General features: G+C 29.8%; 1 protein-coding gene across 2 annotated transcripts in view; it reads left to right on the top strand.

The window, feature by feature from the left end:
* LOC106457349 (solute carrier family 35 member B1-like) overlaps positions 1-14,841 on the top strand; it is a 26,784-nt gene extending 11,943 nt beyond the window's left edge. For both annotated transcript variants that reach the window (XM_022383246.1, XM_013916752.2), the window contains exons 4-8: positions 674-868; positions 1,622-1,748; positions 2,378-2,484; positions 4,020-4,173; positions 9,818-14,841. In XM_022383246.1, the coding sequence (XP_022238954.1) occupies positions 674-868; positions 1,622-1,748; positions 2,378-2,484; positions 4,020-4,173; positions 9,818-9,870 (636 nt within the window). In that variant the 3' untranslated portion in view covers positions 9,871-14,841. The remainder of the gene's footprint in view (positions 1-673; positions 869-1,621; positions 1,749-2,377; positions 2,485-4,019; positions 4,174-9,817) is intronic.
* Positions 14,842-15,605: the final 764 nt, after the last annotated feature.

The raw sequence follows: 15,605 nt of genomic DNA, 5'->3' as shown, positions 1-15,605 counted from the left end.
TTTTATGTTTTCATGTTATAATTTGTGTTCATTCTAGAATGAAAGAGGCATAATTTATGTCTATTTCCTAATTTTTATGGTGGTTGCTAGATCGGTCAAATTTACCGAACCCATACAGAGATTAATTACTGAAAATAACAGATAGAATATAAAGTTTTTTCTTAAGAAATGTTTGATAACTGAAATTTCAAAATTTTCTGATTCATAAAAGTATTTTTAATGTTAAAATAAAAATTACTTTACATGATAGATAGGCAAGATGTGAAAAGAAAAAAGGGCATGAGAGAAATGTTGATTTACAAACCTTAAGACTTAATAAAAAAAATTATATATTTTGCATATGAAAGCATTGTAATGTTTACTGAAAAACTGCCAAATTTTGTTAACATTTGCCTACTGATTTAAAAGTTAAAGCATGAAAACTATAACAAGCACAAAATGGTTACGAGGTCAGTCCCAGGGATCGAAAAAAAAAAATACACTGTTGATGCTTTGTGTGGAGGCTGAGTTAGCAAATCACTTGCCAGACTTATAAATAGTGCTTTCATATTTTATTTAAATAGTGGAATATTGCTTCTCAATATCATCTGATTAAAAAATAAATAAAATCTATAGTTATAAAGGTATTTTCAATTATTTGCTGTATAAAGATAATACTTTCTTTCATTTTCAGGTTGTGGGGAAGTCTTGTAAACCAATACCAGTTATGATTCTCGGTGTTTTAATTGGACGTAAAAGTTATACACTTTTAAAGTACTTGTTTGTGTTGTTGATTGTGACTGGTGTTTGTCTGTTCATGTACAAGGACAACAAAGCTGCTTCTGACACACAGTCAGGGTCATTGATTGGCATGGGAGAACTTTTACTGGTAAGTTATAGTTCACTGTAAAACTGCACTTGTAAATTACTTATGATGAAAATATGAAAACAAAAAAAAAATCTGTTCTTTCCTTGATATAATGATTTAAACTAATGCAAAAAATCAAAAAACTTAAGGTATATTAGTGTTATTAGATATATGTAATCTTAACCACCACCAACAAAGGTGGACGGATGTTGTTTTCATCCCTGTGTGCATGTGTATGTTTGTCACCAAGGTTTCTCAAACAGCTGAATGAACTTGAATGAAAGTTGGTATACATTTTGGACTATGACCCAACTTAGAAGTGAATAGTTTTTCAAAGGGTTAAGGTTACAGCAAGGTCACGAAAAACAAAACCATATCTGTTAACATGAGGACCAATTTTTCACATTATTTTTGCTCTATAACTCAGTCAAAAATTATTGGATTTTGATAAAACTTGGTGGACATCTGTAGAATATTATTCCTCACTCTACTGCCAATTATGATCTGTGTTCATTGATAATGACGGACATACAGACACATTTTCGAATTTTTTGAGAGCTGAATATGATCAGTGCCGGGTGCCCCTCTAGTTTATTTTGTTTTACTGTTGCTTATATTTTATCAATGAAAATATGTAGCAATTTGTTGTATAATTATGCATGTCTGCATTGATTAGTTAATTTTATAATGGCTAATGGTTTTTGTTGCAATTTTTTATTTTCTTTTACATTCTGCATTATACATATTTCTGTTCTTGTTTAACTGGTTTGATAGCTTGTTTCCCTCTCTATGGATGGGTTCACTGGTGCAATTCAAGAAAGGATGCGCTCCGAGCACCAGTCTAAATCAGGTCACATGATGTTAATGATGAATATCTGGTCTACATGTTACCTTGGAGTAGGTAAGTTTTATAACCTTGTAATTACAGACAACAAGGTGATTTGTCTTTGATCTTTGCTTGTTTAGCTTCAGTCTGAAAATAACACATTTCTTTTTCAAAATTGTCATTGTATGTATGAAAAAAAAGAAAAATATGGCCTCGTAATATTTTGGACAACAATTATTTTGACTGTCTTTTTTATAAGATGTATACATGTATATATAGAATACTGAATTGTTTGTTATGTCTTACGAATATTATCCCTCAGAGCTTGTGATCTAGTTTATTCCAAAGATGCCTATAAATTTAATCACACAAATATTTCTACCTTATAGGTGGCATTACAACTTTTTATAGGCAGAATCATTCAAAAGTTAGTTGATAGAGTGAAAAAGTAGTTATAAGAAGTAGGTTTTCTTTACACACACACACACACTTGAAATAATTTCTTTTAGCACATTTTTTAAGTGCAGCATTATTTTATTTTGTCTCTTATTATTATTATCTCTGTCTTTAAAGGCCTGTGATATTCATGCATCATTGTGATTTTAAAGGCTAAAGTAAATACAGTTTTCTTTTAAAAGTGTTAAAAAGAAACATGGAAGTGTTGACTTGTTTATGTTGTGTTAATCAGATGTTCTATTTTTCAGCTCTTTTATTGACTGGAGAAGTGTGGAAGTTTTTGGTATTTGTACAAAATTATCCTTATATCATTTACAACATCTTAATGTTTTCCATTACAAGTGCTTTAGGACAGGTGAGAGCTGGTTCTATTGAAAAATTTTGAAAGATAAATTTGCTAGCTAAATAGTGTGTTTATGCCTCGGGGATGAAGTTAATTATATGGTAATCTTTATATAATAAAATTATAGAATATGTTAATCCTAAGTTTCCCTGAAAAAAATTAAGGCTTTAATAAAACAGGTAACATTCAGCACTCATAATAAAACAGATGGTTGATATAAGTCGGTTTCTATTGAATAACTTGTATTTTATTTTGCAGAAAATGACGATCTTTTTTTTATTATTATATTATAAATAAACAGACCAAACAAAATAAACCTTAAATTATGGGCAACGAATTGTGATTTAAGGTAAGCTAAAATAGGGTACAGGATACTGGTTTCACTAAAGATGAAGCCTAATAATCAAAGGTTTATGATGTACAGGTTTTTAAATAGATGTGTTCTTTACTAGATCTTATGAAAATGTGTGCTCATAACAATTGCAAGTTTATGTTGAATGGCTAAAATACTTCTAAATGTTTGGAAAAATGCCAAGATTGTAGAACTTTAAAGAACAATTACTTGTTGGACAAATGAATTTTTTTAACACACCTGGCTTTTATATACAGCAGCTGTTTTCTACTCTATTATATTTCCCCTCCTATTCTACTTGCCAAATACTATCAGAATGTTTGAGCTCAAGTAAAACTAAAATAACTCAAGGGACATGTGGAATTTGTGGAATAAACTACTGACAGAAGCCGTTTGGAAATGGTGTCAGTGCTCCAAATGTTACTAGAACTGCAAAAATATCCAATCAAATTGGAAACAACTCTATTCAATTATGGAAACAAATGTTTGTAGAATATTTCTTTGCTATCGCATGATGTTTATATTTTTAGAACCTGTAAATGTTTCATCTTGCCTTGCTGAAATAACTGAGTTAGGTTCTTTGCAGCCGAAATAATGATATTTTATATTTTCTTTGAGGGACAATCTCATGTTCAAAAACATATACAAGAAAATATCTAACAGGAAGGACAAATGAGATTATTTAAAATATTTTTCTTAATAGAAACATTTGTATTTCAAATATAATCAAATAATTTATCATAAATGTACAAAAGAAGTTAAAGATGTATATTTCTGAATAAAACTCAAGTTTCACAAAAATTAAAAATTCCATGGTGACATTATTGTTTGACTATTATGTTATATTATGTAAAAAGAACTAAACATTTTTAATGCTAGTGTTTAGAAAATGTCTTGTATTTTGTACCACCAATGGATGACTACAAGTTAAAAATGTGTAATCACAGATGGATTCTATAGGAGGTGGTCCAGAAAATCTGACTGACAGATAAACTTTATCATAATTTTTAACTGCAAGCTGTTTCATCGTACATGACAGGACTCTTGCTAAAAAGAACATACAAAAGCAAGCAAAGTTAATTATAAGTTCATTGTTATCTAGTAAACAGCAGTCATAATAAACACTTTGCAATATTCAAAGAATTAAAAGAATGGCTGCTTTTTTAAAATATACTTTTCATTTATTTCTTCACAGATGTTTATCTTCTTGACAGTTAGTGAATTTGGACCTCTTTCCTGTTCTATCATAACTACCACTAGAAAGTTTTTTACTGTTCTTGGATCAGTAATTATTTTTGGAAATACACTTTCCAATCGACAGTGGATAGGATCAGCTCTAGTCTTTTCAGGTAATCTAATCAATTATTAATTGTAGCTGAAAAGTGCTGCATGCGAGTTGACCTTATTTAAAGCCTTCCTTACAACTTGCATATTATTTTAGGTTTATTTCATTATGTGTCTTGTAAGACCAGTAGAAAATTGACTTAAGGCTAAGCTAGGTGTTCACAAAGGACAAACTATCCATAATTGTCATAGCATAAATCTTTACTATGATCATCTTTATTTTTATTATTCTTTTTAACTCAAAAGCTCTAAGAGAAGTTTTGATTACTTCTCCCCTAGTGGCTCAGTGGTAAGTCTGAAGCTTGTGATGATAAAACCCAGGATTTGATAGCTGTAGTGAGTACAGCACAGATGACTGTTTGTGTATCTTTTTTGCCTGACAAATAAACAGAACTTTAACTTTTTAATATCAGACTCAGTTTTGAGTAAAATTTATTATTCATTCTCATTCTATAAATTGGAAATAGTTATTTATATGTTTAAAACAACTATGCAAGGCCCCATGAAACTTAACATTAGCAGTTAAATAAGTTTAATATAAATATAATTTTTTATTTCTCACAGAAATCATTACTACACTCAAACTACTCTGTTTGTGTAAGTAAGGTTTTAAAAGAAAACTTTTCTATGTATATTAATCTTACAAAAAAAATTGTTTTTTTTTCTTTTAAATCGAAAAATGTTTTCATTATTAAACCAAACATTATTAAACCAAAAAAAAACACTGTTTGGAAAGCAAAGTTTTTGGTACTGGCAATGAGTTGACCAAGAAGCCCGGTAAGCATCCCAATTCAATTTTAATCATCCTTTCTAGTTGCTTATCAAATTTTAAAATTAGAATTATTATTGTTATCTGTGGAGATTTAAAAAAGATATTGAAGTACATTTATGTCAAACAACAATCTTTGACTACCTGTTTTATTATTATTATATGCAAAATTAAAAAAAAAATCATAATTCTAGTGTAAACAACGCTATTACACCTTGAAGTTAACTTTCTTACAGAAACTTGGTGTTTCTTTAAAAAGCTTAAGTACAGGGTAAAACAGGAATTATCAGCCATTAATAGATGAGCATCAGATGACTGTAACATGTAGAATCCATTTTCAGCTTTGTGAATTATACAGTCGGTGTCTTTAGAGAGCCAACCCCTATATTATGTATGAAGTGAAGGAGTAAACAAAAAAAAAATCAGTGCTCATACATGTCATTAGAAACTAGACATGAAGAGCTACCTGGCATAGTCACTCTATCTCCTTTGTATATGCTTCTTTTCAGCTGTCCAAAGTATCCCAAAATCAAAAACAGGCAAATAGCCAAAACTGAGATTTCTTATTTTCGTTCATCATCATCTTTCTTCAACAGACCTAGGGCCTACCTAGTTCTAACAGTAACTAATTTTATCATTTGATAGAGCAAAACAGTCTTCGCAATTTTTAACTACTTATTTTACTACTATTCTGTACAAAATGTATAAAGCTTTAGAATACATTCAATAACCCATGTAAGCCATCTTATTGAAAAAAAAAGTATTAGGAAAAAAAAAATTCACTAAATAAAAAAAAAAGTTGTGTAGGGCTGGCTACTGAACATGAATAAAGGAACCAAACAAGATAGAGATGGAAGTGGACATATCACTTGATCCAACTAATGATCACATAGCGGACTAAGCCGTCTTGACTTTACTTTGGGAATAAAATCCCTACTTTGCTGACTTCCTTACTGACAAAACAAAGAGAACCAGAATTTACAATCGTAAAATGTTACTCTATTGTAAGATAGTCATAAAAGTAGTATTCTAAAGCTAATTAAAGGAAAGGTATAATGATGAAAGCTGAGATTCTATTCACACACCAAGCTTTTGTTAGATAAAGTGGAGAAGCCACTAATGTTGGGATTTCATTCTCCTGTAATGTCAAGACGACTTAGTCTGCTATGTGATCATTAGCTGGATCAACTGAAATGTCCACTTTCATTCCTATCTTGCTTGGTTCCTTTTTTCAAGTTCAATAGCCAGCCCTACATAGCTTTATTTAGCAATAAAGTTTTTCCTAATACTTGTAAGATTTAAGGATGACAAGGGACTTGTTGGTGCATGTAGGCTATTCCATTCACTAAACTAAACTTAAGGGGTGAGTGAGTTATTTTTTAATCATTCAAATATTTATCAGGCCTTCCCCTTAAATCCCTTACTGAATTCACTATGTCTGAAGGCAACTCATTGATGCTAGAGCCTAAAAGTTTTTTAATATTGCTGAATAATGCTTTAATTGTACCTTCTCAAAGTTAAACATGTAACAATTTCATATTTAGTCATTACTGAAGAAGAACTTTAAAACCAAATATGTAACAAGCTTATATTTAGTTATTAATGAAGAAGAACTCTAAAACCAAACATCTTCTTTGGCATTGTCACAGCTGTGCTTGTCCCGTATATGGACTATGGTTCTATGATCAGGACCTGGTTTCAAGCCATTTGGCAGTCGATTTGGGGTGAGAAAATTCATCACAAGCTATTCGAGATCAAACCTATGGTTGTTCTTTGGCTGTCTAGTTTCTGTAAAGGATCTGAGGAAGTTGTCTTGTGTAGGCCATAGTTTTTTCACACGTTGTTTTCTTTTAGTTGGGACTGATCTGCCAATGTGTGGCCTTTGTGACACTCAAGTCACAATTGTCCACATTTTATTTTCGTGCCATCATTACGAGTGTGAGCAGTGGCACCATTTTAACCCTGATGTTGAATAATTATAATTTTTTTATAGGCCATTGTTGTTGTTTTTTATCTATTTGAATGTTTTACTTTGCTTTTGGGGCCTTGTTTCATTGTTAACTTTTCTTTTTTACATTTTATTATATTTTAGTTGCAGCTTTTTTACTGGTTGTTTGGTGCAGATAATGTAGTTGCTCTGTGCCAAAAACTGTCAAACAACCAACCAACTAGTCACAGATGTTAATTTTTTTCAGCTTCTTTATTCTGTTAGAGCATTCTAAATTATTTATTATAGTGATATAACTTTGGTTATATTCATCTTGATAGTCTGTATTAAAAAAAACCAAAAAAAACTGGATTGGGAAAGAATAAATGTATGTTCATGAGAAAATATTACATTTTTTCAGAAGAAATACCACTGCAATATGCACTTGTTGCTATTAAAAACCGAAATAATGTAACTGTATAACATACTACTATAATAAGTGGAATCTTGTCAATGGAACAATAAACAAATACAATAGTTGTATATTCTGGATGTTTAGAATTATACATGATCTATCTTCAGCAGTTTATTGTAAAAATAAGTCAGTACTTTTTAGAAAATCTATTAGAACAGTTATGGTATGGATCTGGGTTGTAAATTTTCCAACCATCAGGTAAAAATAGTAAGTGAAGCTAATTAAACAGAACTTAGTTACTTAATGTTTGTTACCTACTTGTGTTATACTCTGGTATAGAATACCAATAAGCTTGAATAAAGTCATAATACACAAGTGTCTAGCCCCTGGAGCCACACCCAAAATAATATCAGAGTAACCAATCTTTAATGAGCAAATTGAGGGACATGGCACATCAGCCTAAAAGTGTGGGGGCCAACAGAAGTCCCTAATGGGGTCCATGGTTTCTAGAAGTTATATATAAAGTAATCAAATATTCTGTTCATCACATTAAAGACTCAGTCAATTGCAGATACTTTTTGTTTCTTATGTACCAAGATATTTTATCAAACTTTTATCCACAAGGAGTTTCTTTCTCTACAGAATTCTGCTGTGATTCTGTACAAGAAATTTTAAATATTATCCCTCCATCTGTTAGTTTTAATTTTTTTCAACTGCAGATTAGGTGCCATGTGATTTGAGAGCCTCAAGTTTGAGTTCCATTGCTGCTAAAGCTCCTTGCCCTACCTTTTGTTATTCTTAATCTACTAAGGATATTTATCACTGAGATTAATTTTAAACTGCTGATAAGGCTAGCAGCATCCACTGCTAACTCTGGATACTTAAGTGAAAATGTAAACCACTAACTGGAGCTTAGTACACATAATTACATATAAATATGACTGTGAACTCCTGAGAATTTTAAAAGTTTTTAATTGCTTAAAATTTTGGCTTTATGCCTTCATCAGGAGCATATGGTTGTTTTAATGAACTCTTTGACTTGCACTTTATTTAACACTGAAGTAGCTGGAGAGTTAATGGTAATTAATTGTAAGATGAAGGCATAAATCTGAAATGTTGGGCAAATAAAACAACTTGTAAGATTCTCTGGAATTCATAGTAATTTTACTTGTTTGTGAAAAGTGTAAATTAACTATTTTGTTTCACCTTGTGTTATGTTTCTAACTTAAATTGGATAACTATATTCTTTAATGTTGTATAAGCAAGAATGGATCTAGGGGGTTGAGACTATCCATTTGTTTATGTTGTATAAATAGGTGCATATCAAGAGAGGTCTGAACTCCCTTCTATTTTTTTTTTTTTTTGGGCTGTTGATTACTATAAAAGCTTTTGAGGTTTTTTTTAAATCAACACATCTGAAGTCTATAGCAATCCAGCTAAGGCCTCAGCCAATAAATGATTAGTTCTAAACTAATACAGCAACATGAATGTCATCAAATGTTGACATTCATGTGATGGCTATTTCCAAGTGGAAATGTAAGTGGTGTGACTAAGTAATGATTTTTTTAGTTTTGAAAGAAAGTCATGCTGTTTACTGGTTCTTCTATACTTTTTTCTAAATATGATTATAGATAATTATAACTTTTTAATTTTAATTAAAATATTTTAATGTTTGTTTCTGTTATTGTTCCATATTGACCACATTACTAGAAATAAAGATATAAGCTTTGAAATAACAGAATTATAACCTCATTGAGCTAATTATTTACAGAATGTGTTGTTATTCTAACTTTTTGACTTGTTTAGTTTATTTTAGAACCATATAGTCAACAATGGTTTATCCAATATGCTATACTAATATTCTAGTGGAAGTCTTTCATATAAAAAAAATACTGAAAATTTGGTTTTACACAGACAACTTTCAAAACCTTAAATAGTATTGTACTATCATTGTGAAAATGAAACATTACTGAAGCTAGTGTAAAAAAGTTAAACATTGATACTTGTTAACACAATATATTTTATGAATAATTTTTTTAGTTTTTATTCTTATTCATTCCCTAATGATTTTCAAATTTTGTAAGGTAACTTTATAACTATCAAAAGTTTTATTTTACAGAATAACTTGATGTTAGACTAAGTAAAAACCTAGTATTTTTTGATATTCTTCGAGCAGTCAGACATAAAAATTAGAATAAGTACTTGTTTGCTTAATAAATGAAATTGGTTATTCATTTCCCTTGGTTAGTTACAAAGTGTTTGAGTAGCTGCATAGTTATAGATACAGCACTAGGGGCATGTACTACTTGATCAATCAGTTAGCAAATACCACTAATTACCCAGCTCTAATATCTGTGGAAATAATCAAAATCGGACTACTTCGTTTGGAAGCTTATAATTTTCATTATGTACCAACTGTATGTATGAAAACGCTGTCATTAAATAAGAGAGAAAGAAATTTGATTGACATATGCTAGAGTTGTTTCTTCCATTCAAAATAAAAACTGAAATGCACAATTTTTTTTTTTTGTTTATTAGGACTCATCTTAGACAGTTGTTATGGAAAGTCAGGACCTGACAAGAAGAAGTGAACAATAAAATAAATTATTTTTTAGGAAGTTATAAGTTTATTATTGAACAGACGCTTTTACCTCCCTCACTTTTGAAGCTGGTAAAACAAACTTTAATATATTGTGGTCAAAAAGAAAACTTTGTTCTTTATTTTGTTTTGTTTTGAAAATTGAAATTTAATTTAATTTGTTAAGGAAAAAAGGCTGAAAGAATTAAAACTGTCATTTATTGAATGTATATTCTATTAGTAAATACCATTTTGGCAACTGTTAAGCTTTGAGTTACAAATAAAAGCTTACAATTATATTTCATTCATTTATAAATGCAATTTTAATGCTATTTTTATGGTGAAGCCTTTCTTTTTATATTGAATAATTAAATGTTTAAGTTGCATTAACAATAGCTGTGTGGAAGCTGTAATACTGTTCAATCTTAGTTGTTTTTTTTCCATTTATTTGGAAATCTAGTTTAAAATTTTGAAATTAAAAATAAGGTTAAGATGTCTTGATGCAGTTAACACCTTTATAATACAACCACTGTTGGCTTATTCAGTTTGCTAAAAACATTTAACCTGTTTACTTGCAACCTCTAACCACTACGCAGCTTAGGTAGCATCATCGAACTAGTTAGGTATTGAATTATAATGTGAAATATACTACATATCCTTTAAGCCAATGATAAGTATTAAATAATTAAGTTTTAGTAGGTTTACAGCTTTTACATTTGATTGAACTTTTGTCTGATGCTAGTCAAACTAGCAACATTTAGCAAATTTTTCCTGACTATTCCAAATAGACAACCCTAAATACTTAGACAAAAAGTAAATGTTTTAATGTGTAACTATGGTTTTGGAACTTTTTAGTATCATATTGTCCCTTCTTTTTACTTTACTGAATCACAGAGACTATGCTTCATATTGGTTATTCTTGTAGCTAACTTTTGCTCAATATCATGTTTCTGATGTTTTGTTTTATCCTTCTCAGACCTATTGAAATGAGCTTGATCTTGTTTCTTTAACTCTTAAGTCTAGTTAGTAGTGACATTTGTGTTACAATTCATAATGATATTTAGTTTTCTACTTTCCTTGCATTGCTTAAATTTCAAATTTTCATTGGAAATTTTTGAAAGTACTAAAATCTTTAAATGCATGATAATCTTAATGTTTGGTTAAGTAGTCTTTTGATAACTTTAAGTGTCAAGAAGAACAGTTTTATTCTGACAAAGGTCAAGTTTGTTTTAACAGTGCAAAAAAAATCCTTCTTTTACTAGTAAGCTAGTTGGCCCTAATCCTGCTGATACTTTGTCACCTGCACAATCTCAATTTGTTTTATGAATTCTATTGTTCTTGCTTCATCATTTTATGAAGGTCCTTCTCGCATTTGTTGCCAGAAAACTCTCCAAATGATGTTCGATTACTAAAAGTGAAAGAAAACATGTTTTCTCTTAGTATGAAATAATGTTGCCTCCCAAATGGTTTCTGTCATTTTATGAGGGACACTTGTGAACTAACTCAATGATGTTTGAGTACCAATCATGGATCTTTTGTTTTTTATGAAATGTTGTCTTTATTGTTCTCGGAGAACTTCTTAAATAGGGTAAGAAGTTTATATTGGGTAATCATACTTGAGTGCAACACAGAGATTCTCCTGTTCTGCCCTTGCTTATAGAGTCAACAGTTCAATAGCTAAATCACCATCTTGGAAAGAACAGAATTTTACAAGAATTGTTTACTTCATTCTTGTTTTTCTCTTTATCAGAAGTGATTCCCATTATTATAATTAAGATTACAGCAAACTTAAGATGCTCAGTTAAGGGGTCATTAGTGTTTGTGAAGGCTCCCTTTAAACTATTGGTGTTACATACAGAAAGATTTATTAATGAGCAAACTTATATCTAGAGGCAACAGTGCACATATTGGGTATGTATTAAATTATTGTACTAGAAAAATTTAAAAACTTGATATATATATATATATATATATATATTATTTTTTTTACACAAGTTTAAATTGTTAGCATGTTCAGTTGTTTAGGAACTAGTTTGGAAGATTATTTTCTTGTGTATAATGTGAAAAAAGGACTTTTATTTCATTCATATTTGCAATGAAAATGAGGATTGTGTTCAGTAGGTATCATTGCAGCTAACTATTTAATAAATTATCATAATCATAACTTGTGTATTTTAAACCGCCCCTTGTTTTGAAATCATGAACCAAATTGTACATGCAGCACAATTTTAGTATAAGAAGAATATTTCAAAACTACTTTTGTATACTTGGTGCTGTCTGATTATTCATATAGACAAATGTAGTAACAAAATAGAAATGTGGTTCTAAAGTAACATGTTCCCTCTTAGTTAGGATATACTTTAAGTTTTTATTTTTTTTTAATGTATAAAAGTGACTTCATCTATAGTATATTTATATGTGTACCTTTTATGTTCTGAGATTTTCAGTATCAGTATGCCTCACCGTGTAGTAAAACATTTAAGATAGTAATACTTTAGACAGCCTGGCTTAGCAGGGTTGGGGGGTGGATCTTATGTCCTGTAAAGAACACTCGGGTCTCTAAAATTTTACTGTATTTGGTTGGTTGTGTATATAATGAACATCTTTGTGTTATTTATTAGTTAAATGCATTTAGTTCTTAGAGTAATGTGTGGAGTTAGTAACAATTTTATTACTGAACTCTTATCATTTAAGTTAAAACTCTTGTACTACAACAGAGTCCACCATCATGCAAACTCAAGTTCTTGAAAGATGTTTACAAAATTTGTGCTTAACCAAACATAACTGTTGTGTCTTTAATGTTACTAGTATGCTATTATGTTACTAAAAGCATAAGAATTATGCTTGGTTGAGTAAAACACTGTGAAGTGAAAAATTGTTGTAAAATATCCACAATTTTATATCTTGTAATAAAAAAAAAAAAGAACACGAAAGTAACCATATATACAGTTACCAAGTCTTGATTATGTTGGCAACATGTTTTGAAAGGCTTAAGATCGTACTTTTACTATTATTGTATTAAAAAATATTTACACTAGGCAAGTTATTATTTTAATAATTACAACATTTTGGCCCATAGTACTGTCATCATCAGGTAAGAGTTACATTCATTTTTGTGATAAGTATAGCAGTGACTGTGTAGTTTCTTAAATGTACCTTGCATGTGATAGCCCACCCATGGTGATTGTGTAACTGGAGTTTACAGGGAAATTTTTAAGCTTCTTTTTTTGATTTCAGTAGTGTAACTTTTATAAAATACTTCATTAATAACCATTATCCTCTTTTCATAATTATTCTATTAGCCATCATTCCTCCACTTCTTCCTTGCCCACTTAATGTAATTGTTCAACTGTTGATATTTTTTACTATGTCCTGCACATTCTATCTTGCGTCTGTTTAGTGATGATTTTCATTTTCTGTATTAGTTCTCTACCTAGCTCATTCTGATTTATAATGTTCCCTGATGACGATTTCTTTGTCGTTCACAAGCATTGTATTGTCTGCTTTTTACCATAAACAACCACTTCCTTCTGTGCTCCACATTTTCTCTGTTCTGTAATGGTTTTATGCACCTCATGGTCCAACCTGTTTTCTGAGACATACTGATTCACTTTACAAGTTAATCCATGTATAATGACTATTTTTTTTATTTATCATTATTATTATTACCTGTTGAAGCTAGACTATGTATGAAAATATTTAGAACATAACTTGGTTGTTTAGTCTGCCTATGTAAGTTTTATTAAAACTTGATATGGTTTGTTTGGAAGACCAAGTATGTTACCTTTCAGTGAATTTCGTAAGTGCTGCAAGACACACAATTAAAACTTCTTTCACGATCTAGTGTGAGTTGGTTTTCCCTTTTAATGTTGTGTCCATGGGCAAATTTTGGTGAAGTTGCTAACATTGAAAATATTGTCAAAAAATCTATTTCAAAAGTCATTGAAATAAAAAGGGGAAATTAATATCATTTTGAAGTAATAAGTTTCAACAAGTTTTAAATAACTATTTGTGGCATCCATAAAAACACTATTCAATTTGGGGGGGGATGCATATTTTTACCAGATTTATACAATAATTTTACATACAATATTATTTATAACACATTCTACTCCATTCTCTGTCAACATTTTGAGGGAACATGTATACCAAGAATGTTTATACTGGAAAAAACAAACATGATACATAGTAGATTAAAAATGTAACATTGTAAATTGTTTAATTGTACAAATAATGACACCAGATTAAATTCTCTATTGCAGTAAGTTGTTTTAAATCAAAATCACTGTTCATTTGGTATTACTTTTATTCAAAGCTTGTGAAGTTATGCCTTTAAAAACAACCATGAAATGTTTTAAAAATATTTATAAGAAAGTTTATTGCAGTACTGCAACATTTTGTGAGAACATAATATAGATTTTCAGTTCTTTGCATAGTATTTACAGCTTTGTTGTATATATGTATGCAATTTTAAAATATTCCTAGTGTCCCAGAATTATTACATGACTTTGAATTTTTTGTAAAATAAATCAATTATTTTAAAATGTTAAATTTGTTTTTTAAAATGCTAGCATTTGAGGACTGTTAATTTGTGAGATTACACTGAGTACAGCAGATGTACCATTACTGGTTTTTGCATGTGGAAAGTTTCTTAATAAACCTTTGTTGGAATGGTCTTTTTCAACATAAAATGTCAAATAAGGAACTTTCAAATTTACCTTTTTTGGTTGTAAGTGTGAAAATATTACCATGAAAAAAAAGTATATTTTCAAATAAGACCAGTACCAGAACAGCATATTTACCATTTTAAGTGACTCATCATAGAGTGCAGTTACCATATTATGTAATAGACAGCCGTGAAATAATTTAATCCAGTATTACAAATTCTTCCTTCATTGGAAAAAGGCCAAATAATTTCTGAATGTTCACTTTGTATTAATAAATAAGTAAAAATAAAGTGTTTGCTGAAAGAAGGAGATGAATATTTTTGAATGATAGTGTCATTTCATTTATATATAACTACTGATACAATGGCCAGAATATTTGCTCATAAAAGGCTCCATAACTAACACATTATGAGAGTTTCTAGATTTCCTTGCAAGGAGATTTTATAAGTGAAAGATGTTTAAAATTCACACGTTTTGTTTTTTATTAGTTGTACAAGTTTTCTTCACAATCTTACATAAAGTGAGGTTAAGTAAGTTAAGCCTGAATAAAATAAGTTTTATTAATTGCAATTTAAAAAACAAGAACATTGTTCTAATATTTAGTCATATAACATTTTGGGATTGTTATAATTGTTCTTTCTGTGATCCTGATGATGATATATAAAATTGTGTTCAATGACTATGTGGACTAATGTTGTTTATTTAAGAAAATGTGAAGCCACTCTGTACCACTGTTAGGTAGATTTGGGTAGAGCAGAATTATTCAACTTAACACTTTAATACATTTTTGAACTTAATTATAATAGCAACTTTTTCATGACTGATACTTAATTGACTTCACACTGTCTCACTCTACCCCCAATGGAAATATGAAACTTCTTATTGAATAATAAATACATCAACTAAGACATCCAAATTGTAGAAGTGTTATATAATCTTCTGACACATATATATAGAAATACAACTTCAAAAATTTTTTTTTGTGATGATCTTGCTATATACTTGCATGGTTACTATCCTAATAGCATCCACAAAAGATTTGTTGATGAACTTACGCTACATGGACTCTGGAAAGTGTTCT

This window comes from Limulus polyphemus, unplaced genomic scaffold (genome assembly GCF_000517525.1).
Source record: "Limulus polyphemus unplaced genomic scaffold, Limulus_polyphemus-2.1.2 Scaffold320, whole genome shotgun sequence".
NCBI lineage: Eukaryota > Metazoa > Arthropoda > Merostomata > Xiphosura > Limulidae > Limulus > Limulus polyphemus.
This window is presented reverse-complemented; position numbering and strand designations above follow the sequence as displayed.